Below are 27,688 nucleotides of genomic sequence, written 5' to 3' on the forward strand. Positions count from 1 at the left end.
TTCGCCGTTTCTCCGCCGTCCGACGGCTGTTGGAGCGCGGAGAACCACCATCGTGATCGTCATCAGATGGAGAACACATCCATCGGCTCTGATTTGGACATTGCTCCGGCGACATTGATGGCCCCTAACTCGGTTGACTTTCCTACGCTCAAAGCTTCATTGGGCCGAGTCAACTCAGCTGAGTCAACTCGCTCGTCTGACAAGAAGCAACCCTCAGTTGCTGAAGCACAAGCACCTCCACCATCTACCAAATCGTTTGCTGAAGCACTCGTAAACCCCTCTCTACACCGCACCCGTGTCTCAACCGCGTCGGACCTCCAAAAGTATTTTCTTGCCAACTCCACTCCAGTGAACGTTGGGAAGCAAGCCACACTTGATGGGCGACAGACTCTCATTTTCTCTGATACTGAGACACTTTCATTTGCAGCGGCCTATCGTTTTGCTCTTGTTGGTAAATTCTCACATGGAGCACCGCAATATCGCAACCTTCACCGATTGGTGGCTGGGCTTGGAATCCGTGGTGCTTTTACGGTTAGTATGATCAATGCTAAACATGTTCTCATATCCATGTCAAATGAAACAGATTTCTCACGTCTCTGGTTAAGACGAATTTGGTACATACAAGGATATCCGATGCGGGTATTCAAATGGACCCCGACATTTACTCCTGCTCAAGAATCCTCTATTGTTCCCATCTGGGTTAGCTTCCCCGAACTCCCAGCTCACTTATTCCATAAAGATGCTCTTTATGCGGTTGCTAGTATGATTGGAACACCGCTGCAAATTGATGACTTCACTTTCAACCAGTCCAAGCTTTCAAAAGCTCGAGTCTGCATTGAAATCGACCTGCTTACACCGCTCATTCAGGAATTCGATATCCAGATCAATGGTATTTCGATCATTCAGAAAGTCGAGTATGAACAAGTGCCGAAATACTGCACTCTATGTAAACATGTTGGCCACCAGGACTTGGAATGCTACTCCAAAGGGAACAACCCGAAACCAGCACCTCGTCGTCGAAATGAGGAGAGGAAGGAGCCTACTGCTGCAACGAACGGGAAAGGCAAGGAAAAAAGAGGGAAAGAAGCTACCAACACACCTGCCAAACAAGCGCTTGATGGAAAGGCAGAAAAGAGTAGCAAACGGACTGAGAGAGGTGAATGTTCGTATACACAGGTACCTAATGCTGACCCCCAATCTTTTGCTATCAATGATATTAATTTACATGTTGATAATGATGAGATATTAACTGCTTGTAATGATACCATTGATAATATGCCTGTGGTTTCTGATAGAAATGCATCAAGTCTGTGTAATGTGCATGAGTTAAATTCTAATGTTGAGGAATTGAGAGATGATGATATTGTTGGGCATTGTGAGGGGGTAGCAATGGAGGCTCCCCTCCAATGTGTTGCTCTTATTCCCTTTTCCCCCAACCCCTTTGCTATGCTTATGAAGAAGAATAGGGAGCATGTGCTCGAAATGAATCAATCTGATCGACAACAAGGTGATAACGATCAGAGAATCTCTAGAAATCAGCAACAGACCTGTACCCTTAACCAAGCTGCTAATGAACTTCCCTCACCGCATGAGAACTACTATGATTCTGAAACTGAACTCATTGAAGAAAAGGAAGAGGAATCAGCGCATATGGACAGTGATCACTCCAACGAGGATAAGGATCCATGCAGACCGGCGTCGCCGTCTTCGTCAATGGAAGATTGTGCGATGAGAGGAAAGCACACACGTTTAGGATCCAGTGAAAGGGATTTTCAGCCAGGCATCAATTTCGACTTTGACACACCAAAAGTGCATGAAGTGTCTAGAATTTTGACTAGAAGTAGATCAAAACATGTGGTGCCACCAACCCCACCCCGTTTCGTATGAAGATCCTCCTTTGGAACATTCGGGGCATAGGAGAAGCCCATAAACAAAAACATGTGCATTGGAATTGTAAGAAACACAAACCGAAAATGCTTGTGATTATCGAGCCAAAGGTGAAACTGGATGAACAATATTTCTGTAGAAGACTGGGATTTGACAAGGTCATCAGTAATTCTAATTCCAAAATTTGGTGCTTCATGAAAGAAGATCTTGATTGTGAAATCTTGATCTCTCAAGAGCAATTTCTGCACCTACGTATCTTTTCAGATTTCTGGCCAAATGGTATACTATGCACTTGGGTCTATGCTAAACACACCAGAGCAGAAAGACGGGAATTGTGGGATGCGCTCAGAAATATTGATGACGGAGAAGAACCTTGGCTCCTTGGTGGAGATTTCAACACTGTTCTGTATTGTAGTGAAAGAAAAGGAGGCGCTGCTCCAAAAATTAGAACGATGGAGGATTTTGGAGACATGATGATGGATTGTGGTCTTCAGGATGCGGGATTCGAGGGGTCTAAATTTACTTGGTCTAGGAGCAGACTTTGGCAACGTCTTGACAGGTTCTTATTCTCTCACACGTGGACCCAAGCATTCCCCTTATCTCGTATTCAGCACCTCACAAGGAACGTTTCGGATCATTGCCCGCTCCTTCTGTCGGTCAAACAAGAAAAGAAGACAGGTCCGACACCCTTCCGTTTCCAAAACATGTGGACTAAGCACCACGACTTCAAGCACTGTGTAACTACTTCGTGGCAGCATCCTATCCATGGCCATGGTATGTTTGCGTTCCAACAGAAGCTCCACCGAATTAAAGCAGCTCTGAAATTGTGGAACACCGAAGTGTTTGGGAATATTTTTCAAAATATCACGGATGCTGAACAAAGAGTCAAGATAGCGGAACAAGCATACGATGGGGACCCTTCTGATGAGAATCTCATTGCTATGAACAAAGCCACAGCTGAGCTAACATTTGCTCTATCTGTTGAAGAAAGCTACTGGAAACAGAAGGCAGCTTGTAAGTGGCTTGAGGAGGGGGAAAAAAACACAAAGTATTTCCATTCGCTGACTAAGAAAAAGAGGAAACAATCAAGGATCTACAAAATCCAACATAATGGAGCCACACTCACTAAAGCGGAAGATATCAAAGTTTCGGTTGTTGACTACTTCACGCAGGCCTTCACAAGAGATGATACGGTGAGTGTTGACAACCTGCATTGGGTCCCCAACATTCTCTCAGAGGAGGACCGGCATCAGCTTAATGCTACCCCCACAATTGAAGATGTGAAAACAATCATTTTTGATATGTGCCCACATAGTACGGCTGGCCCTGACGGATTCTCGGCACACTTTTTTCAATGTTGTTGGGAAATTATTGGTCAAGATCTCTACGGCGCAGTTTTGGATTTCCTCTCGGGATCTACTCCTCCGAAGAATTTCACAACGACAACCATCGTTCTCATTCCAAAGATTGAGGCTCCATCCACTTGGAAAGATTTCAGGCCCATTAGCCTTTGTAATGTCACGGGAAAAATCCTATCCAAAGTCATCAACAACCAAATGGCCAAACTGCTTCCCAAAATCATCTCCCCTTCCCAGAGCGGTTTTGTTCAGGGTCGCATGATTTCAGATAATATTCTTCTTGCACAAGAACTTTCCCATTGTCTTGGAAAAAATGGGAGTCTGAGCAACACCATATTCAAGCTTGACATGGAAAAAGCCTATGACCGTGTTAACTGGACATTCCTCTACCACATGCTTATGAGAGTGGGATTTCCAACGCACTGGATTAACATGATCAAGAAACTCATTGAAAACTGTTGGTTTAGTATTTTGATCAACGGTGAAGGGGTGGGATTTTTTAAGTCGACGCGAGGCCTCAGACAAGGGGATCCATTATCCCCAACGCTCTTCGTTATTGCAGCAGAATGCTTATCCAGAGGACTTGATTGGCTTTTCCAACAGCAGCCCCGTATGAATTTCTTTGCAAGGAGCAGCAAGAACATCTCCCACCTGGCATTTGCAGACGATATCATTATCTTCTCGAAAGGTACCCGCAAGGACCTAAAAACACTTATGGAATTCCTTAGGCACTACGAGCTCATTTCTGGGCAGCGCATCAACAAGGAGAAAAGCTCCTTCACGGTCGATAAAAAGACCTCCAACATGAGAATTCGCTGCATCCAACAGGTCACTGGCTTCAGGCTGAAATACCTTCCGATCACATACCTGGGAGCGCCTCTCTTCAAAGGGAACAAGAAGGGAGCTCTCTTCGACGAACTCATTCAAAAAATTCGGAATAAGATCACAGGATGGGAAAAAGCACTCCTGTCTCATGGAGGACGGCTTCAGCTCATCAAAAGTGTCCTCAGTGCCATGCCGACATACCTGCTTCAAGTCCTGAAACCTCCTAAGTATGTAATGGAACGCATTGAAAGACTTTTCAACAAGTTCCTTTGGGGCAATACTGGTGAGCAGAGAAAACTGAACTGGTCTTCGTGGGACGATATCTGCTATCCGACGGAGGAAGGGGGTTTTGGGGTTAGAAGAATCCAAGATGTGGTTCATGCTTTCCAACTCAAGCTGTGGTGGAGATTTAGGAACCAGAGCTCACTTTGGGCCCTTTTCCTTCTGGAAAAGTACTGTACAGGAAGTCATCCAGTCCCAGCTAAGCTCTCATACATCGCCTCACCAAACTGGAAAAGAATGTGCCGACACAGAAAAGAAGCGGACAAGCAGATCTTTTGGAGCCTCGGTAAAGGACACATCTCATTTTGGTTCGATAACTGGATTGGTGAAAAACCACTCTTTGAGATAATGCCTGATTTTGAGTGGAACACAACTCCTGTCAACAACTACTGGGAAAATAATTCCTGGAACGTTGCAAAACTGAGAGAAGTGCTTACAGCGGACATGGTTCATCAAATTTGCCAGATACCGTTTGACGTCGACACCAGTGATACACCTCTGTGGAAGTTGAGTGGAGATGGGATTTTCAGTATGAAAGCCACGTGGAACTCACTGAGACAGACGAGAGCTACACAACAGCTCGTTAAGGAAATCTGGTCTCCGTTTGTTACTCCAACAATGTCTGTCTTCATGTGGAGACTTATCAACGACAAACTTCCAGTTGATGAGAAGCTCCAGAAAAAAGGTATTCAACTAGCCTCTAAGTGCTCTTGCTGTAATCATGTCGAAAGTCTCCAGCACGTGTTCATTGAAGGCAATGGGATTAGATGTGTGTGGGAACATTTTGCCAGGAAATTTAACATGAACCTTCCTAACACTGATAACATTGTGCTCCTTTTGAACTATTGGAGGATATCAGCATTGGGGCAAAACCACATTAGAATGATTGTTCCCATGCTCATCTTGTGGTTTGGTTGGCTTGAAAGGAATGATGTGAAGCATCGGAATAAAAATTTTAACTCGGAACGCATCAAATGGAAGGTCCACCAACACATTGTCACCACTTTCAAAAGCAAAACGACCAAACGCATCAACTGGAAAGGGGACCGATTTGTGGCGAAATCCATGGGACTCGAACTTGGATCGCAATACAAGCCCAAAATCAAGATCGTGAAGTGGACCAAACCGGAGCTTGGATGGATCAAAATCAACACGGATGGGGCCTCTAAAGGGAACCCGGGACGTGCTGGAGCAGGAGGAATTGCGAGAGATGAGGAGGGAGTAGTAACATTTGCATTTTATGAAACACTTGGAGATACTAATAATACGTTTGCGGAGGTCTTCGCCCTGTTTAAAGCCCTCCAACTCTGTCTTACTGAAAACATTCCACGGATCTGGATTGAGGTTGACGCGAACTGCATCCTCCATCTTGTGCAGCAATCTGAGAAAGCTCACTGGCTCCTTAAGCACATGCTCACGCACATTCGTTTGATGCTGAAAAAAGTGGAGTATAAGATCACGCATATTTACAGAGAGGGAAACAAAGCAGCTGATTACCTTGCTAACCTCGCATGCTCTACAAATAGCTCTAAACTCTTCAGAGGAGAGGAGCTTCAAGGTCAACTCCTGGGGATCATCGAATGTGACCGACAAGGGATTCCCTACATCCGAACCAAGTGAACGAATTTTCAGGAAGTCCTCTGTTCTCGCATTTTCTGTATTTTTGGGCTACTGCAACCTTATTCTTTTTGCTGTTTTTTTCCCCTTTGCTGCTACTATTTCCCCTCTTACAGTTCTCCGCTGCTACTGCCGTTATTTACTGCTGCAAGGCTCCATTTTGTTGCTGTTGTTTGCTGCTCTGCTGCTTTTTCTTGTTGCTGCAGATTGCTGGTTAATTGCTGCTGCTGCTGGAAGTCTTTTCCTGCTTCTTTGCTGCCGCTGCTGCATGTCATTTTCTGCTGCAACTCTGTTGCTGCTGCTGTTGTTCTTAGCCACCTCCTGTTGCAACTCTGTTGCTGCTGCTGTTGTTCTTAGCCACCTCCTGCTGCTGCAAGTTCTGCACTGATGCAGCGAATCTACTGGATGATGCAGTTTCTGCACTGCTGCAGCAAAAACAGAGCTTTCTTGCTGCTGTTTTTCTGCAGCTGCTATTTTTCTGTTCTGATGCTGTTTCTGCTCCCCCTGCAGGCTGCATAACATCTTGGATTCATTGGCTATCAGTGATTAGAAACCCACATCCATATGAAGGCTCCAACATGCTGCTTTCATCTCGTTTGCTGTTTCTCCTCTGCTCCAACAAAAAACTTCAACTGATCATCCTTTGTGCAACTTTCTTGGCCTTGTTGAAACAACTTTTAGTGCTGCTGCAGCAAGCACCCTCATATGGCTCTAATGTGATGAGGATCCTTCTCAGTTCAGGGAGCTTTCTAAAACTCTCGTTTCATTTCTTCATGCTCTCAAATTTCTTTGGTTCTTGCTGCAGGTTCATGGGCATCATGGTATCACTGCCTCTGCTGCAGCAACTCCATTGTCTCATAAGGTTATGATTTTGTCTCCTTCTTTTCACGTCCCCGGCCATCGATTGCCCCTGATGTACACTCACTCCTGTGCATTAGAGAGCTCCATTGGCCTCTTTCCTTTCTTTAAAAGCTGGAAGGTTTGCGATCTTGCGCCTTTTCATCTCACAAACCGGGGAATAGGAACACAAGCACTTGTTTTCCATATATTTTGTCTTACTCATCTCCTCGTCCTTCAGCTTACACACATTACTGCTCACTCTCTTCTTTCATATTGATCACGTTCGCTACACTTGCACAATCACTTGCTTTCATACTTTTTTGGCCTTACTTGCTCTTACACTCAAAACTCATACATTTCCTACACAAATTTTGGTCCATCTGACAACACATTGACTCATTGGTGTACTTGGAGTCCTCAAATTACATTGCTCAACAACCAGTGCCTGTTTATTTCAAGTAATTGAAGTGTTTCAACCCTTTTGTCAATTTTTCAAAACCAGCCCACTGTTTGTTGGTTTCTTTTCAATTCCTGCACCAGTTTCCACTTGTTTTGAATTTGTTTCTTTGAGAGCATGGTCTGCAATTTTCATGGGAGGTACTTATTGTTGTTGCAAAAGAGAAGGAACAGAAGAAAAAAGAGAGGAAAAAATCAAAAAAGAGAAGGAAGAAAGGATGGATAAGAAAAGAATGGAGAAAAAAGAAAAAAGAAAAACAGAAAGGGTACAGAAAAAAGCAAACATTGTAAAGGAGGAGAAATGGAGTAATTTGAAAGTTGGTTATTTGAGTGGTGGCAGACTATTCACGATTTTGCGATTTTCGTCTTCAATTTTCTTTGGTGTTTCTTGGTGGAAATTTGATTTTGGGCTTCAACTTTTTTTTAACAAACATGGGCTATTTTTGTTTTATTGATTTGGGTTGAAAATTTCAATTTTTTTTGAAAGCAGCAGCAGTTGGACTTCATTTTCGTGAGTTGGGCTTCTCCTAATTTTGTTCTTGGGCTCTAAAATTTTGAGATTTCTGCTGGGCTGGGCACATTGCTGGGCCGGCCTTTTTCACCAGGCTGCTCTACAATTCTTTCATATAGGGCTGTTCCAAATGGGCCGAGAATACTGGGCCATCGGGCTGTCTGGGCTGCATCACTGACTTGGGCCGCGCTCTTCAGCCACCAGCCCACTTACACCTTGGACTTTCAGCAGCAATTGACCGCGGGACTCCTAGTTTTACAAAGATTTTTTGGGCTAATTTTTGCTAAGCCCAACTTTTGTCTTTTTTGGGCTCTTTTATTTTGTGTAGGATCTATTATTGTACAAAAACAATTTCACATTTACCTTTTAATTTAGATGGGATGGGGATCCCGACAAGTCCCTATTTTCTTAAAAAAAAAAAAAAAAAAAAAACCCTAAACCCTAAACCCTAAACCCTAAACCCTAAACCCTAAACCCTAAACCCTAAACCCTAAACCCTAAACCCTAAACCCTAAACCCTAAACCCTAAACCCTAAACCCTAAACCCTAAACCCTAAACCCTAAACCCTAAACCCTAAACCCTAAACCCTAAACCCTAACCCCTAAACCCTAAACCCTAAACCCTAAACCCTAAACCCTAACCCCTAAACCCTAAACCCTAAACCCTAAACCCTAAACCCTAAACCCTAAACCCTAAACCCTAAACCCTAAACCCTAAACCCTAAACCCTAAACCCTAAACCCTAAACCCTAAACCCTAAACCCTAAACCCTAAACCCTAAACCCTAAACCCTAAACCCTAAACCCTAAACCCTAAACCCCAAACCCTAAACCCCAAACCCCAAACCCCAAACCCCAAACCCCAAACCCCAAACCCCAAACCCTAAACCCTAAACCCTAAACCCTAAACCCTAAACCCTAAACCCTAAACCCTAAACCCTAAACCCTAAACCCTAAACCCTAAACCCTAAACCCTAAACCCTAAACCCTAAACCCTAAACCAGGGTTTTACCTCCTAAGCTTTAAGCCAAAGAGCCCCAAAATCTGAATCGAAGAGGTTAAAGAGACGGCGCCGCCGCTGTCCGCCTTGACTTAGCCACCGCTGCTGCGTCTTGGCCCTCGTTTTTGTATCTCTTCCGTTCATTTTAGGGTGTTGTATTATAGACAAATATACTAGGTAGATACACTTGTTATAGTTGTGAGAAATGGCGCCTAAGCTTTCAAAGTCCGAGAAGAAGGTCGTTTACGACCAGAAACTCTGCCAATTGCTTGATGAGTACACGCAGGTTCTGGTGGCGGTGGCCGATAACGTGGGTTCGAACCAACTTCAGAGCATTAGGAAGGGATTGAGAGGTGACTCTGTGGTTCTTATGGGTAAGAATACCATGATGAAGAGGTCTATTCGGATGCACGCTGAAAAAACTGGAAACAACGCTATCCTTAACCTAATTCCTCTCCTTGTTGGCAATGTTGGGCTGATCTTCACCAAGGGTGACCTGAAGGAAGTCAGTGAGGAGGTTGCCAAGTACAAGGTTGGAGCACCTGCTCGTGTTGGTCTGGTGGCTCCTATTGATGTTGTTGTTCCACCTGGCAATACTGGTCTCGATCCATCACAGACTTCCTTTTTCCAGGTCCTCAACATCCCAACCAAGATTAACAAGGGTACTGTTGAAATTATCACCCCTGTGGAGCTTATCAAAAAGGGTGAGAAAGTGGGTTCTTCTGAGGCTGCCCTGCTTTCAAAACTTGGAATTAGGCCCTTCTCTTATGGTCTCGTTGTCATCTCTGTTTATGACAATGGATCTGTATTCAGCCCTGAGGTGCTTGATTTGACTGAAGATGACCTCATTGAGAAGTTTGCCATGGGAGTTTCCATGGTTACGTCATTGTCACTAGCCATTTCATACCCGACCCTTGCAGCTGCACCACATATGTTCATCAATGCATACAAGAATGTATTGGCTGTTGCTGTTGCAACTGATTATTCCTTCCCCCAAGCTGATAAAGTCAAGGAGTATCTTGCGGATCCCAGCAAGTTTGCTGTTGCTGCTGCTCCTGCTGCGGCTGCCGACTCTGGAGCTGCTCCTGTTGCTGCTGCTGCTAAGGAAGAGGAGAAGAAGGATGAACCTGCTGAGGAGTCTGATGATGATATGGGTTTCAGCCTTTTCGATTAAGTTAAATTTCGGCTTTGAATTGAATGGTTTGATCATGAACTTGATAGGTTGCTCTGTGTTTTCAATTTCTAAAATGTTGTATACGTTTAGACCAAATTTTGAAGTCTTTTGTTAGAAGTATGCTCTGCCTTTTGTTTATCCTGAAAAAAAAAAAAAAACCCTAAACCCTAAACCCTAAACCCTAAACCCTAAACCCTAAACCCTAAACCCTAAACCCTAAACCCTAAACCCTAAACCTGCATTGAATTAAAAGCATTCTCTGAGTTTTGTGAAATCCTAAATCAATTTTGAATTTATCTTTAGTTGAGATATCAAAGGAAAATGTCTTGCTGCGGAGGAAACTGTGGCTGCGGCTCTGGCTGCAAGTGCGGCAATGGCTGCGGAGGGTGCAAGATGTACCCGGATTTGAGCTACTCTGAGGTCAGCGCCCCAACTGAGACCCTCGTCCTCGGCGTTGCCCCTCAGAAGACATATTTTGAGGGAGCAGAATCTGGTGAGTGCGGTGCAGAGAACGGATGCAAGTGCGGGGCTAACTGCACCTGCAACCCATGCAATTGCAAATGAAGTGGGGCAGGGGCCCAATCTTAACTGGGGTCTGAAGCAGAGATGAAGAAGATTAGTATTACTAATGTTATGTAGTAACTCTGTGTCTCGGTGTCCTCTGAAGGGGGCCTAAAACTGCGTCTGTAATAAAAGCAGCCATGCCCTCCATGTCTGTCTCTTGGAGTTTGAAATGGTTGCTTTTGGAGTCTCTCTCTGTCTGTCTTTTGTAAAAAAAAGATGGGGTTTAGGATCTCTGCTGCTTCTTGGACTCCTGTCCTTATATATTAATTATGATGTCTGAGGAAAGTTGAGTCAGGTTGAATTAATGGAAACTCCTTTCTTCTAAAAAAAAAAAAAAAAAACCCTAAACCCTAAACCCTAAACCCTAAACCCTAAACCCTAAACCCTAAACCCTAAACCCTAAACCCTAAACCCTAAACCCTAAACCCTAAACCACCAAACCAAACCAAACCCACTTGCCAAATCCTCTCAACTTCTCACTAGAAGTGTGTGAGATTTAACACACTAAATCTTCCATCACCAACCACCACCAAACCACCACTTTTTGAGCCTCACCACCACCACCAACAGACAGCCCACCTCTTCCTCCACCGCGGCGTCACCGCCGCGCCGCCGCCGGCCGGTCGCCGGAAAATTCCACCGGCGAGTGAAGCCACACGCTCACCACCACTAGATGCGCCTCTGAGAACCCGTCACAACCATGCTGGTTTCGCACTGAACGGCCACCGGACGCCACCGTACGCGCCCGTCGAAGTCGCAGAAATCGCGCCCAAATCGCCCCAGATTCGCCGCCGGCTTCTCTCTAAAAATCCGGCCGTTTCCCGGCGAGTTACCGGCCGTGTCATATACCATTTTTATCGCCTTGATGAGCTCTACAATTCCCCTCAAACAATTTGAGGTTTCATGCACGCACGTCGATGGGCTAAGTCCTCGACCGCCGATCACTTCCGCCGTCGATTCGCCGCCGTCACGGCGACCCACGGTCGCGGACCACCACGGTTGGAATCCTCTCCTCAAGGCGAGTCGATTGGGACCAGTTTCGTCAAGTTTCATCACCTGTGTGCCGAGTTCTTGCAAATCTCCCGTTCGCGCGATCGCCGCCCGTCGCACCGCCGTTGCGCCGCCGTCCGCCGTCGGTTCGCTGGCGGAGCCACACCATTGCAGTCGCCTCGTCATGGCGAAGCCTCCCGTCCGCCCAGAAATCGATGTCGGAGCTCCGGCAACAGCCCCTCCTCCGGCAGCCGTTGGCCTTGAGCCATTGTTGACCGAGTTAACTCGGTCAATGGTCAACCCTCCTTTGACCGAGTTGACCCGGTCAACTCAGTCAACCGAACAGATTCAGCACCCGTCTTCCTCAATTCCGACGTCGAATTTTCCGAAGAAAACATTTGCTGAAGTCCTTGCACCAACACGGGCCTCGAAACCTGCAACACCGGCACCGAACAAATATTTCCCTGCAGACTTGCCATCGGCCGGTATCGGTACAGTTTTGACAGGCGACAAAGGTCCAACATTGCGATTCACAGATGCTGAGACCGAAGTCCTTGCAGCTCCATTCAAATTTGCACTCGTGGGCAAATTTTCACATGGAGCACCCTCATACAGCATCCTGCACAAACTAATCGCTGGAACGGGCATCAAAAACAAATTCACGGTTAGTATGCTCAACACCAGACATGTCTTAATTTCCCTATCTTGTGAAGCGGATTTTTCTCGTCTGTGGCTGCGGCGTATTTGGTATATTCAGGGGTACCCAATGCGCGTCTTCAAGTGGACTCCTACTTTCACACCGTCTAAGGAGTCATCAATTGTACCGGTGTGGGTTAGTTTTCCGGAGCTACCAGCACATCTGTTCCGCAAGGAAGTTCTATTCACGGTGGCGAACATGATTGGAACTCCTCTGCAAATTGACGATGCAACTCTCAATCAGTCCAAGCTCTCCAAGGCAAGGGCATGCATTGAATTGGATCTTCTCAAACCGCGCCTTGAAGACTTTCAAATCCAGATTTGTGGGGCCACTATCGTGCAGCGTATTGAGTACGAGGATATCCCACACTACTGCTCGTTGTGCAAACATGTTGGGCATCGAGACTCAGACTGCTATACAGAAGGAGATGCTCCCAAACCACCGCCCCGGAAATCGAGCAATCGGGAAATGAAAGGAAAGAAGGTTGCTGAAGAGGTCGGACGGGGCAAAGCAGTAACAAAGGAACAGGTTGGGACTGAGACAACCAAAGCATTTGAGAGAGGTGAATCAAGCAGGTACCCTTCTAATCCCTCTAATGATAACATTGTGTCGGTGAATGTCGCTAACACTACCGGCGATGATGGAAGTATGGGTGAGGAGAATTCGGCAAATAAAATGGCTGAAGGAAATTGGATACAAGTTGGCAATGCTACCATGCTTTTACAAGAGAATTCAGATAAGGGGGAGACTCTGGTTATCGATGCCACGCCATTGAAGATCTGCGATCCACCTTGCTTTACCAATTGCAACCCTGCAGACTCGGTTGAGCAGTTATTATTGGAGCTGGCATCCCCGGACAAACTGCCTAGAAATGATTTCATCGTAGAGAGATTGCCGGAGTACTTGGTCAAGAATACAGAGTTAAAACTTCGAGTGATGAAACAGAGGAGTACTTCCTGCGGTCCAAGAATAAAGACAGACCGAATCAAGGAAAAGTGGAAGAATCAAAATGGTTGATGTCCTATTATTATGTAAAGGAGTAGTACTCCTACTTTTATGTTTTTGTTGATTTTATATTGTAATGCTGACTTTGCTTTATTTTCTATGAAGAAGGGATGGGGACCCCGAAAAGCTTCCCCCACCTTCGGGTGTTTAATTTAAAAAAAAAAAAAAACCCTAAACCCTAAACCCTAAACCCTAAACCCTAAACCTAAACCATTCTTCACTTGCCAAATCCTCTCAACTTCTCACTAGAAGTGTGTGAGATTTAACACACTAAATCTTCCACCACCAACCACCACCAAACCACCACTTTTTGAGCCTCACCACCACCACCAACAGACAGCCCACCTCCTTCTCCTCCGCGGCGTCACCGCCGCGCCGCCGCCGGCCGGTCGCCGGAAAATTCCACCGGCGAGTGAAGCCACACGCGCACCACCACTAGATGCGCCTCTGAGAACCCGTCACAACCATGGTGGTTTCGCTCTGAACGGCCACCGGACGCCACCGTACGCGCCCGTCAAAGTTGCAGAAATCGCGCCCAAATCGCCGCTGTTTCGCCGCCGGCTTCTCTCTAAAAATCCGGCCGTTTCACGGCGAGTTACCGGCCGTGTTATATACCATTTTGATCGGCTTGATGAGCTCTACAATTCCCCTCAAACAATTTGAGGTTTCATGCACGCACGACGATGGGCTAAGTCCTCGACCGCCGATCACTTCCGCCGTCGATTCGCCGCCGTCACTGCGACCCACGGTCGCGGACCACCACGGTTGGAATCCTCTCCTCAAGGCGAGTCGATTGGGACCGGTTTCGTCAAGTTTCATCACCTGTGTGCCGAGTTCTTGCAAATCTCCCGTTCGCGCAATCACCGCCCGTCGCACCGCCGTTCCGCCGCCGTCCGCCGTCGGTTCACTGGCGGAGCTACACCATTGCAGTCGCCTCGTCATGGAGAAGCCTCCCGTCCGCCCAGAAATCGACATCGGAGCTCCGGGCGCAGCCTCTCCTCCGGCAGCCGTCGTCCTTGAGCCATTGTTGACCGAGTTGACTCGGTCAACGGTCAACCCTCCTTTGACCGAGTTGACCCGGTCAACTCAGTCAACCGAACAGATTCAGCACCCGTCTTCCGCAATTCCGACGTCGAATCTTCCGAAGAAAACATTTGCTGAAGTCCTTGCACCAACACGGGCCTCGAAAACTGCAACACCGGCACCGCACAAATACTTCCCTGCAGACTTGCCATCGCCCGGTATCGGTACAGTTTTGACAGGCGACAAAGGTCCAACATTGCTATTCACAGATGCTGAGACCGAAGTCCTTGCAGCTCCATTCAAATTTGCACTCGTGGGCAAATTTTCACATGGAGCACCCTCATACAGCATCCTGCACAAACTAATCGCTGGAACGGGCATCAAAAACAAATTCACGGTTAGTATGCTCAACACCAGACATGTCTTAATTTCCCTATCCTGTGAAGCGGATTTTTCTCGTCTGTGGCTGCGGCGTATTTGGTATATTCAGGGGTACCCAATGCGCGTCTTCAAGTGGACTCCTACTTTCACACCGTCTAAGGAGTCATCAATTGTACCGGTGTGGGTTAGTTTTCCGGAGCTACCAGCACATCTGTTCCGCAAGGAAGTTCTATTCACGGTGGCGAGCATGATTGGAACTCCTCTGCAAATTGACGATGCGACACTCAATCAGTCCAAACTCTCCAAGGCAAGGGCATGCATTGAATTGGATCTTCTCAAACCGCGCCTTGAAAACTTTCAAATTCAGATTTGTGGGACAACTATTGTGCAACGTATTGAGTACGAGGATATCCCGCACTACTGCTCTTTGTGCAAACATGTTGGGCATCAAGACTCAGACTGCTATTCGAAAGGCGATGCTCCTAAACCACCCCCCCGGAAGCCGAGCAATCGTGCTGGAAAGAAGGTTGCTGAAGAGGTCGGGCGAGGCAAAGCAGTGGCAAAGGAAACTGGTGAGAGCTCAAAGATGATGGACCAGCCTGCAAAGGACCCCAGGTACCAAACTGAACAGAAAACTGATTCTATGGCTAGCGTGGATGAAAATATTGTTTCTGTTGATATTGCTAACACCACATGTGAGGGAGGAAAAATGGGTGATGAGAATTCGGAAAATAGAATGGCTGAAGGAAATTGGATACAAGTGGGAAATGCTACCATGCTTTTACAAGAGAATTCAGATAAGGGGGAGACTCTGGTTATCGATGCCACGCCATTGAAGATCTGCGATCCACCTTGCTTTACCAATTGCAACCCTGCAGACTCGGTTGAGCAGTTATTATTGGAGTTGGCATCCCCGGACAAACTGCCTAGAAATGATTTCATCGTTGAGAGATTGCCGGAGTACTTGGTCAAGAATACAGAGTTAAAACTTCGAGTGATGAAACAGAGGAGTACTTCCTGCGGTCCAAGAATAAAGACAGACCGAATCAAGGAAAAATTGAAGAAGCAAAATGGTTGATGTCCTATAATTATCTAAAGGAGTAGTACTCCTACTTTTATGTTTTTGTTGATTTTATATTGTAATGCTGACTTTGCTTTATTTTCTATGAAGAAGGGATGGGGACCCCGAAAAGCTTCCCCCACCTTCGGGTGTTTAATTTAAAAAAAAAAAAAAAAAAAAAAAAAAAAAAAAAACCCTAAACCCTAAACCCTAAACCCTAAACCCTAAACCCTAAACCCTAAACCCTAAACCCTAAACCCTAAACCCTAAACCCTAAACCCTAAACCCTAAACCCTAAACCCTAACCCCTAAACCCCTAAACCCCTAAACCCCTAACCCCTAAAACCCTAAAACCCTAAAACCCTAAACCCTAAACCCTAAACCCTAAACCCTAAACCCTAAACCCTAAACCCTAAACCCTAAACCCTAAACCCTAAACCCTAAACCCTAAACCCCAAACCAAACCGACTTTGTCAAATTCTCTCAACATCTCACTACAAGTGTGTGAGATTTAACACACTAATTTTTCCACCACCAACCACCACCAAACCACCACTTGTTCAGCCACACCACCACCGCCAACAGACAGCCCATCTCACCCTCCACCGCGGCGTCACCGCCGCGCCGCCGCCGGCCGGTCGCCGGAAATTTCCGCCGGCGCGTGAAGCTACACGCGCACCACCATCGGATGCGTCTCGTGAAACCCGTCACAATGGTGCTGGTTGTGCAGTGATCGGACGCCGGACGCCGCCGGACGCCGCCGGACGCGCCTCCCAAAGCTGCCTGAATCGCGCCATTTTCGCCCTCCATTCGCCGGCGACTTCTCTCTAAAATTCCGGCCGGTTTCCGACGAGTCGCCGGCCGTACTATACACCATTTTGCTCGCCTTGATGAGCTCTACAATTCCCCTCGATCAATTTCACGTTTCCTCCACGCATGAAGATGGGCTTCGACCTCGACCGCCGCTAGCCTCCGCCGTCGATTCGCCGTCGTCAGGGCGACCCACGGTTGCGGACCACCAGCGTTCGAATCGTCTTCTCAGTGCGAGTCTTTTGAGACTAGGCTCGCCCAATTTCATGGCCGGAGTGAAAAGATCTTGCAATTCTCGTCCGTGCGCCGTCGCCAACGTTCGGGCCGCCGTTTCTCCACCGTCCGACGTCGTTTCAGTGGCGGACCACCACCATTGGCCTCGTCTGGTGACGGCGCAGCCAACCGTCCGGTCAGAAACGGCCACCGGAGCACGGCCAGAAGCTCCTCCACCGGCAGTTGACCCGCCGTTGACCGAGTTTGACTCGTTGACCGAGTTGACTCGGTCAACCCAGTCAACCCAACAATTCCAGCAGCCTGCTTCCTCGATCCCGACACCGATCCTTCCGAAGAAATCATTTGCTGAAGTTGTGGCACCTCCACAGGCCTCGAAAACTGCAAAATTGGCACATCACAAATATTTCCCTATGGACTCGCCACCGGCCGCTTTCGGAACAGTTTTGGCAGGAGATAATGGTCCAACATTGCAATTTACAGACACCGAGACCGAAATCCTTGCAGCTCCATTCAGATTCGCGCTCGTTGGAAAATTTTCGCATGGAGCACCTTCGTACAGCATGCTGCACAAACTGATGGCGGGAACTGGCATCAAAAACAGATTCACGGTTAGTATGCTGAACAACAGGCATGTCTTAATTTCCCTATCCTGTGAATCAGATTATACTCGCTTGTGGCTGCGGCGTATTTGGTATATCCAGGGGTACCCAATGCGCGTTTTCAAGTGGACTCCTACTTTCACACCGTCTCAGGAGTCATCAATTGTACCGGTGTGGGTTAGTTTCCCGGAGTTACCAGCACATCTGTTCCGCAAGGAAGTTCTATTCACGGTGGCGAGCATGATTGGAACTCCTCTGCAGATTGACGATGCCACACTCAATCAGTCCAAGCTCTCCAAGGCAAGGGCATGCATTGAATTGGATCTTCTCAAACCGCGCCTTGAGAATTTCCAAATCCAGATATTTGGGGCAATTATTGTTCAGCGTATTGAGTACGAGGATATCCCAAACTTCTGCTCCTTACGCAAACATGTCGGACACCGAGACTCAGATTGCTATTCAAAAGGTGATGCTCCCAAGCCACCTCCCCGGAAGCAAAGGAAGAGGGTTGCTGTGGAAGTGGAGCGGGGCAAAGCAGTTGTTCAGGAAGTTGGTGAGAGTTCAAAGACGAGGGAGCAGCCAGAACAGCTTCAGCCTGCTAAGGACACCAGGTACCACGCTGAGCACCAAACTGAAACTATGACTAGCGTCAATGAATTTTCTGTTCTTGCTGATGAAGTTAATATTCCCTGTGAGACTGGAAAAATGAGTGATTTGCCTGCAGATAATCTTGTTGTTAGTTCTGTGGAAAATATTGTGGAGACTAATTTGCCTTCCGATAATCTGGTTGTTGGTGCTGTGTATCCTCCGATTGGGGGAGTGGAGATCCAAATGAGGAAGAAACGGGTTAAACTGCCGCAGGCCTCTAAACTGTTCAAAAATCTGAAACTTTTTGGAATGATTTCTCCACCACTTGAGGAATGGGATGAAACTGATGAATCAGAAGGGGAAGACGATGATGTTAACCCGGATAGCCCACGGCCAGTGAAGATCCAGGATCCAGTTTGCTCGCTGAATAGTAATCCAGCTGAGATCGAGGAAAGAGAACAGTTCTTTGCCTCTCCAACCCCGCCACGCAAATACAGACATCGTTGCACGCACTGGATCACTACAACCACTACAACCACTTAGAAACTTTCAATTTTCTGTTTCACAATGTTTTGGAGTTGTACTCCTCTGGTTTCTCAAGTGTTTTGTAAGATATCTGTTATTTACTTTTTAATGAAGATGGGATGGGGACCCCGATAAGCATCCCCCACCTTCGGGTGTTTTGACCAAAAAAAAAAAAAAAAAAAAACCCTAAACCCTAAACCCTAAACCCTAAACCCTACTAGAAGTGTGTGAGATTTAACACACTAAATCTTCCACCACCAACCACCACCAAACCACCACCCTTTCAACTCACCACCACCACCAACAGACAGCCCACCTCCTCCTCCACCGCGGCGTCGCCGCCGCGCCGCCGCCGGCCGGTCGCCGGAAAATTCCACCGGCGAGTGAACCCACACGCGCACCACCACTAGATGCGCCTCTGAAAACCGGTCACATCCATGGTAGTCTCGCACTGAACGGCCACCGGAAGCCGCCGTACGCGCCCGACGAAGTTGCAGAAATCGCGCCCAAATCGCCCTAGATTCGCCGCCGGCTTCTCTCTAAAAATCCGGCCATTTTCCGGCGAGTTGCCGGACGTGCTGTATACCATTTTGATCGTCTTGATGAGTTCTACAATTCCCCTCAAACAATTTGAGGTTTCATCCACTGTAGGCGATGGGCTAAGTCCACGACCACCGCCACGTTTTTCCGTCGATTCGCCGTCGACAAGCAGACCCACGGTCGCGGACCGCCGGCGTTCGCTTCGCCTCTTAACGGCGAGTCTTTTGAGACCCGTCTCGTTGAATTTCATCACCGGCACACGAAGTTCTCTCCTTTCTCCTCCGTCCGCCGTCGCCGATCTTCAAACCGTCGTCCCGCCGCCGTCCGACGTCAGTTCAGTGGCGGAGCACCACCATTGGCCTCGCCTGGCCATGGCGCACCCAACCGTCCGGTCAGAAACGGCCATCGGAGAACGGCCTGAAACTGCTCCACCTGCTGCCGGCGATCGTGAAGGAGAGTTGACCGAGTTGACTCGGTCAACCCAGTCAACCCAACAATTCCAGCAGCCTGCTTCCTCGATCCCGACGCCGATCCTTCCGAAGAAATCATTTGCTGAAGTTGTGGCGCCTCCACAGGCCTCGAAAACTGCAAAATTGGCTCATCACAAATATTTCCCTACGGACTCGCCACCGGCCGCTTTCGGAACAGTTTTGGCAGGAGATAATGGTCCAACATTGCAATTTACAGACGCCGAGACCGAAATCCTTGCAGCTCCATTCAGATTCGCGCTCGTTGGAAAATTTTCGCATGGAGCACCTTCGTACAGCATGCTGCACAAACTGATAGCGGGAACTGGCATCAAAAACAGATTTACGGTTAGTATGCTGAACTACAGGCACGTCTTAATTTCCCTATCCTGTGAATCAGATTATACTCGCTTGTGGCTGCGGCGTATTTGGTATATCCAGGGGTACCCAATGCGCGTTTTCAAGTGGACTCCTACTTTCACACCGTCTCAGGAGTCATCAATTGTACCGGTGTGGGTTTGTTTCCCGGAGCTGCCAGCTCATCTGTTCCGCAAGGAAGTTCTATTCACGGTGGCGAGCATGATTGGAACTCCTCTGCAGATTGACGATGCCACACTCAATCAGTCCAAGCTCTCCAAGGCAAGGGCATGCATTGAATTGGATCTTCTCAAACCGCGCCTTGAGAATTTCCAAATCCAGATTTGTGGGGCTACTATTGTTCAGCGTATTGAGTACGAGGATATCCCAAACTTCTGCTCCTTATGCAAACATGTCGGACACCGAGACTCAGATTGCTATTCAAAAGGTGATGCTCCCAAGCCACCTCCCCGAAAGCAAAGGAAGAGGGTTGCTGTGGAAGTGGAGCGGGGCAAAGTAGTTGTTCAGGAAGTTGGTGAGAGTTCAAAGCCGAGGGAGCAGCCAGAACAGCTTCAGCCTGCTAAGGACACCAGGTACCACGCTGAGCACCAAACTGAAACTATGACTAGCGTCAATGAATTTTCTGTTCCTGCTGATGAAGTTAATATTCCCTGTGAGGCTGGAAAAATGGGTGATTTGCCTGCAGATAATCTTGTTGTTAGTTCTGTGGAAAATATTGTGGAGACTAATTTGCCTTCTGATAATCTGATTGTTGGTGCTGTGTATCCTCCGATTGGGGGAGTGGAGATCCAAATGAGGAAGAAACGGGTTAACCTTCCGCAGACCTCTAAACTGTTCAAAAATCTGAAACTTTTTGGAATGATTTCTCCACCACTAGAGGAATGGGATGAAACTGATGAATCAGAAGGGGAAGACGATGATGTTAACCCGGATAGCCCACGGCCGGTGAAGATCCAGGATCCAGTTTGCTCGCTGAACAGTAATCCAGCTGAGATCGAGGAAAGAGAACAGTTCTTTGCTTCTCCAACCCCGCCACGCAAATACAGACATCGTTGCACGCACTGGATCACTACAACCACTACAACTACTTAGAAACTTTTAACTCTTTCTGTTTCACAATGTTTAGGAGTTGTACCCCTCTGGTTTCTCAAGTGTTTTGTAAGACATCTGCTATTTACTTTTTAATGAAGATGGGATGGGGACCCCGATAAGCATCTCCCACCTTCGGGTGTTTTGACTAAAAAAAAAAAAAAAAAAAAAAACCCTAAACCCTAAACCCTAAACCCTAAACCACTTAGAAACTTTCAATTTTCTGTTTCACAATGTTTTGGAGTTGTACTCCTCTGGTTTCTCAAGTGTTTTGTAAGATATCTGTTGAGAAACTCCCAGAAATATGGGATGAAATGGTGCCGGAGAGAAGCAAAAGGGCGGCCAGCGGCATCGTCTCAGGCAGATGCGGCAGCCTCCGTCTCTGCTTTCTTGGGGTTCTTGAGATTCAAAATCAAGATTCGCCAGAGATAATTCAACGAAATGATAAGTGAAAGAGGGGGAAGATCCATGAGTACGTTTCTTCTCAGTGCACAGGTACATGAAAATTTTAAATTGAGGCTGTTGAAGTATAAATGAGGCAATGAAATATAGAGAAACAAGAAATCATTTCCCAGAAAAGAAGGGCACTACATGCCTAGAGCATATTATTGATTGATTATATCATGTTTATGGTCTTACACAATCTAGACAGCTGCTTCAAGCTAATGGAAAGCCATGCAGTGAGTGATATCTTCACTCTGGAAGTTTGAAGTTTGAACGCAAACTCATATGCCTTCTTTAGGAGCAGTAAATAATGTTTTTGTTTTTCCTACTATTATCTTTTTTACCGATCAATTTCTCCGATCTGCTGTCTTAATGCATGTATGTGGCCCATTGAAATCTAAGTGCTATCCATCCACTCTCTGTTGCTTCTGTTTGAGCTTGACTCTGAACATCTTATTTTCTCTTCGGACTGTGATGAAACTTCCTAAACCAATTTATGGGCAACAAAATATTTGTTCACAAGTGCATCTAGAAAGGTGTCTTGATAATGCAGTATGTGTTGCTTCTGCCTTTTCATATACAAATTCTGAAATCCAGTAAGAAAGGTGTCTTGATAATGCAGTATGTGTTGTTTGATAAAAAAAAAAAAAAAAAAAAACCCTAAACCCTAAACCCTAAACCCTAAAACCCTAAAACCCTAAAACCCCTAAAACCCCTAAAACCCTAAACCCTAAACCCTAACCCTAAACCCCAAACCCCAAACCCCAAACCCCAAACCCCAAACCCCAAACCCCAAACCCTAAACCCCAAACCCTAAACCCTAAACCCTAAACCCTAAACCCTAAACCCCACCACCAACCACCACCAAACCACCACTCTTTTAGTCTCACCACCACCACCAACAGACAGCCCACCTCCTCCTCCACCGCGGCGTCGCCGCCGCGCCGCCGCTGGCCGGTCGCCGGAAAGTTCATTCGGAGCGTAGCTTCACACGCGCACCACCACCGGATGCGTCTTTCGAAGTCCGTCACAACCATGCCAATCTCGCGCTGAACGGCTGCCGGACGCCGCCGTACTCGCCCGCCAAAGTCGCCGGAATCGCGCCCAAATCGCCCCAGATTCGCCGTCTCCTTCTCTCTAAAAATTCGGCCGTTTCCCGGCGAGTTGCCGGCCGTCCCATACACCGATCGACTCGCCTTGATGAGTAGAAGCTTTCCCCCCAAACAATTTCGAGTTTCAAGCACGGTGAACGATGGGCTTTCTCTTCGACCGCAGCTAGGGTTTTCAGTCGATTCGCCGTCGTTACGCCGTTTCACGGTCGCGGACGCCTACCATTCGACTCCTCTCCTTCTTGCGCGTCGAACGAGACTAGGCTCGCCGGTTTTCGTCAACTCTTTGAGGAGATCCTTGAAATCTCCCATTCCGCCAACCGCCGACAATCGGGCCGCCTTTTCTCCGCCGTCCATCGCCGTTTCGCTGGCGGAGCACCACCATTGGCCTCGCCTCGACAAGGCGCAGCCCCCTGTCCGGTCAGAATCGGCCGCCGGAGACATGCCAGAAACTCCACCTCCGGCCGACGGCAACAGTCAACATGTGCTGTTGACTGAGTTGACTCGGTCAACTGTTCAAATCAACCATCCTTTGACCGAGTCAACTCGGTCAACTCGGTCAACCCAACATTTTCAGCAGCCGGCTTCCTCGATCCCGATGCCGAACCTTCCGAAAAAATCGTTTGCTGAAGTTGTTGCGCCATCGAGGGCCTCAGAAATCGCAAAAACGGCACCTCACAAATACTTCCTTGCGGACTCGCCACAACCCGCCATCGGTACAATTTTGACGGACGACCAAGGTCCAAAATTGCTGTTCACAGATGCGAAGACCGAGGACTTAGCAGCTCCATTCAGATTCGCACTCGTTGGAAAATTTTCGCATGGAGCACCTTCGTACAGCATGCTGCATAAACTGATGGCGGGAACTGGCATCAAAAACAGATTCACGGTTAGTATGCTGAACAACAGGCATGTCTTAATTTCCCTATCTTGTGAATCAGATTATACTCGCTTGTGGCTGCGGCGTATTTGGTATATCCAGGGGTACCCAATGCGCGTTTTCAAGTGGACTCCTACTTTCACACCGTCTAAGGAGTCATCAATTGTACCGGTGTGGGTTAGTTTCCCGGAGCTGCCAGCACATCTGTTCCGCAAGGAAGTTCTATTCACGGTGGCGAGCATGATTGGAACTCCTCTGCAGATTGACGATGCCACACTCAATCAGTCCAAGCTCTCCAAGGCAAGGGCATGCATTGAATTGGATCTTCTCAAACCGCGCCTTGAGAATTTCAAATCCAGATTTGTGGGGCCACTATCGTGCAGCGTATTGAGTACGAGGATATCCCACACTACTGCTCGTTGTGCAAACATGTTGGGCATCGAGATTCAGACTGCTATACGGAAGGCGACGCTCCGAAGCCACCCCCCCGGAAGCAGAGGAGGGCTGCTGTGGAAGTGGAGCGGGGCAAAGCAGTTGTTCAGGAAGTTGGTGAGAGTTCAAAGACGAGGGAGCAGCCAGAACAGCTTCAGCCTGCTAAGGACACCAGGTACCACGCTGAACACCAAACTGAAACAATGACTAGCGTCAATGAATTTTCTGTTCCTGCTGATGAAGTTAATACTCCCTATGAGGCTGGAAAAATGGGTGATTTGCCTGCAGATAATCCTGTTGTTAGTTCTGTGGAAAATATTGTGGAGACTAATTTGCCTTCCGATAATCTGGTTGTTGGCGTTGTGTATCCTCCGATTGGGGGAGTGGATATCCAAATGAGGAAGAAACGGGTTAACCTTCCACAGGCCTCTAAACTGTTCAAAAATCTGAAACTTTTTGGAATGATTACTCCACCACTAGAGGAATGGGATGAAACTGATGAATCAGAAGGGGAAGACGATGATGTTAACCCGGATAGCCCACGGCCGGTGAAGATCCAGGATCCAGTTTGCTCGCTGAACAGTAATCCAGCTGAGATCGAGGAAAGAGAACAATTCTTTGCTTCTCCAACCCCGCCACGAAAATACAGACATCGTTGCACGCACTGGATCACTACAACCACTACAACCACTTAGAAACTTTTAACTAATTTCTGTTTCACAATGTTTAGGAGTAGTACTCTTCTGGTTTCTCAAGTGTTTTGTAAGACATCTGTTTTTTAATTTTTAATGAAGATGTGATGGGGACCCCGATAAGCATCTCCCACCTTCGGGTGTTTTGACTAAAAAAAAAAAAAAAAAAAAAAAAACCCTAAACCCTAAACCCTAAACCCTAAACCCTAAACCCCAAACCCTGATGAAGTTAATATTCCCTGTGAGGCTGGAAAAATGGGTGATTTGCCTGCAGATAATCTTGTTGTTAGTTCTGTGGAAAATATTGTGGAGACTAATTTGCCTTCTGATAATCTGATTGTTGGTGCTGTGTATCCTCCGATTGGGGGAGTGGAGATCCAAATGAGGAAGAAACGGGTTAACCTTCCGCAGACCTCTAAACTGTTCAAAAATCTGAAACTTTTTGGAATGATTTCTCCACCACTAGAGGAATGGGATGAAACTGATGAATCAGAAGGGGAAGACGATGATGTTAACCCGGATAGCCCACGGCCGGTGAAGATCCAGGATCCAGTTTGCTCGCTGAACAGTAATCCAGCTGAGATCGAGGAAAGAGAACAGTTCTTTGCTTCTCCAACCCCGCCACGCAAATACAGACATCGTTGCACGCACTGGATCACTACAACCACTACAACTACTTAGAAACTTTTAACTCTTTCTGTTTCACAATGTTTAGGAGTTGTACCCCTCTGGTTTCTCAAGTGTTTTGTAAGACATCTGCTATTTACTTTTTAATGAAGATGGGATGGGGACCCCGATAAGCATCTCCCACCTTCGGGTGTTTTGACTAAAAAAAAAAAAAAAAAAAAAAAGAACCCCAACCCCAAACCCTAAACCCTAAACCCTAAACCCTAAACCCTAAACCCTAAACCCTAAACCCTAAACCCTAAACCCTAAACCCTAAACCCTAAACCCTAAACCCTAAACCCTAAACCCCTAAAACCCTAAACCCTAAACCCTAAACCCTAAACCCTAACCCCAAACCCCAAACCCCAAACCCCAAACCCCAAACCCCAAACCCCAAACCCCAAACCCTAAACCCTAAACCCTAAACCCTAAACCCTAAACCCTAAACCCTAAACCGCTCAGAAGAATTTCCTCCAGAGACGTCTTTGTATACGCCTCTGGTCCTTCTCTTTCCTTCTCCAATCTAGATCTCTTTGCGTCTTCCTAAAAACAAAGCGAAAATGAGAGAGTGCATTTCGATCCACATTGGACAGGCCGGTATTCAGGTCGGCAATGCTTGTTGGGAGCTCTACTGCCTTGAGCACGGCATTCAGCCCGATGGGCAAATGCCTGGTGATCAAACCGTAGGCGGTGGTGATGATGCATTCAACACTTTCTTCAGCGAAACTGGCGCTGGAAAACACGTCCCTCGCGCCGTGTTTGTAGATCTAGAGCCAACTGTGATCGATGAGGTCCGCACTGGCACATACCGCCAGCTGTTCCACCCCGAACAACTTATCAGTGGCAAAGAAGATGCAGCCAACAACTTTGCCAGAGGCCATTACACCATTGGCAAAGAAATTGTCGATCTTTGCCTTGATAGGATTCGCAAGCTGGCGGACAACTGTACCGGGTTGCAGGGATTCTTGGTCTTCCATGCTGTGGGTGGTGGTACTGGATCTGGGCTTGGATCTCTCTTGCTTGAGAGGCTTTCTGTTGATTATGGTAAAAAATCAAAGCTGGGTTTTACCATTTACCCTTCGCCTCAGGTTTCAACTGCAGTTGTTGAGCCTTATAACTCTGTGCTTTCAACTCATTCTCTTCTTGAGCACACTGATGTTGCTGTGCTTCTTGACAACGAAGCTATCTATGATATTTGCCGTAAATCACTTGATATTGAGAGGCCTACTTATACAAATCTGAACAGGTTGATTTCTCAGGTGATCTCTTCTCTGACTGCTTCTCTGCGGTTTGATGGAGCTTTGAATGTTGATGTGAATGAGTTCCAGACCAACTTGGTCCCATACCCGAGGATTCACTTCATGCTTTCTTCATATGCCCCTGTGATCTCTGCTGAGAAGGCCTACCATGAACAACTCTCTGTTGCTGAAATTACCAACACTGCTTTTGAGCCATCATCCATGATGGTGAAATGTGATCCCCGCCGTGGCAAATACATGGCCTGCTGTCTGATGTACAGGGGTGATGTTGTTCCCAAAGATGTGAATGCTGCTGTTGCCACCATCAAGACCAAGAGAACTATTCAGTTTGTGGACTGGTGCCCAACAGGATTCAAGTGTTGTATCAACTACCAGCCACCAACTGTGGTGCCTGGTGGTGACCTGGCCAAGGTGCAGAGAGCTGTTTGCATGATTTCCAACTCAACCAGCGTTGCTGAGGTCTTCTCAAGAATTGATCATAAGTTTGACTTGATGTATGCCAAGCGTGCCTTTGTGCACTGGTATGTTGGTGAGGGTATGGAGGAAGGAGAGTTCTCTGAGGCTAGGGAGGACTTGGCTGCTCTGGAGAAGGACTATGAAGAAGTTGGGGCAGAGTCTGCCGAAGGAGAGGAGGATGAGAACGACGACTACTAAGATCTTGATTGCTGAGAAAACATTATGAAGCAAGCCAATGGTCTCATTGGTTTTTAAGTGTGTTTACAAGCTTGTTCTGTATGGCTTGATTTCGTTGTGCTGTTTGATGTTGAATTAAGAACAGTTAATGTGATTTCTTCTTATCTTGCAAAAAAAAAAAAAAAAAAAAAAAAAAACCCTAAACCCTAAACCCCACCACCAACCACCACCAAACCACCACTCTTTTAGTCTCACCACCACCACCAACAGACAGCCCACCTCCTCCTCCACCGCGGCGTCGCCGCCGCGCCGCCGCCGGCCGGTCGCCGGAAAGTTCATTCGGAGCGTAGCTTCACACGCGCACCACCACCGGATGCGTCTTTCGAAGTCCGTCACAACCATGCCAATCTCGCGCTGAACGGCTGCCGGACGCCGCCGTACTCGCCCGCCAAAGTCGCCGGAATCGCGCCCAAATCGCCCCAGATTCGCCGTCTCCTTCTCTCTAAAAATTCGGCCGTTTCCCGGCGAGTTGCCGGCCGTCCCATACACCGATCGACTCGCCTTGATGAGTAGAAGCTTTCCCCCCAAACAATTTCGAGTTTCAAGCACGGTGAACGATGGGCTTTCTCTTCGACCGCAGCTAGGGTTTTCAGTCGATTCGCCGTCGTTACGCT

General features: G+C 47.3%; 1 protein-coding gene and 2 pseudogenes across 1 annotated transcript; all 3 read left to right on the top strand.

Annotated features, from left to right (window-relative positions):
- The first annotated feature begins 8,756 nt into the window (after window positions 1–8,756).
- LOC148788897 (large ribosomal subunit protein uL10 pseudogene) lies at window positions 8,757–10,087 on the top strand (annotated as a pseudogene).
- A 95-nt stretch (window positions 10,088–10,182) lies between these two features.
- LOC148788898 (metallothionein-like protein type 2) lies at window positions 10,183–10,824 on the top strand. Its single transcript, XM_088875959.1, has one exon. The coding sequence runs from the start codon at window positions 10,271–10,273 to the stop codon at window positions 10,511–10,513; it is 243 nt and encodes an 80-aa protein (XP_088732085.1). The 5' UTR covers window positions 10,183–10,270; the 3' UTR covers window positions 10,514–10,824.
- A 14,769-nt stretch (window positions 10,825–25,593) lies between these two features.
- LOC148788899 (tubulin alpha chain pseudogene) lies at window positions 25,594–27,178 on the top strand (annotated as a pseudogene).
- Window positions 27,179–27,688: the final 510 nt, after the last annotated feature.

This window comes from Sesamum indicum, linkage group LG2 (genome assembly GCF_026168435.1).
Source record: "Sesamum indicum cultivar Baizhima isolate 11 linkage group LG2, ASM2616843v1, whole genome shotgun sequence".
Classification (NCBI taxonomy): domain Eukaryota; kingdom Viridiplantae; phylum Streptophyta; class Magnoliopsida; order Lamiales; family Pedaliaceae; genus Sesamum; species Sesamum indicum.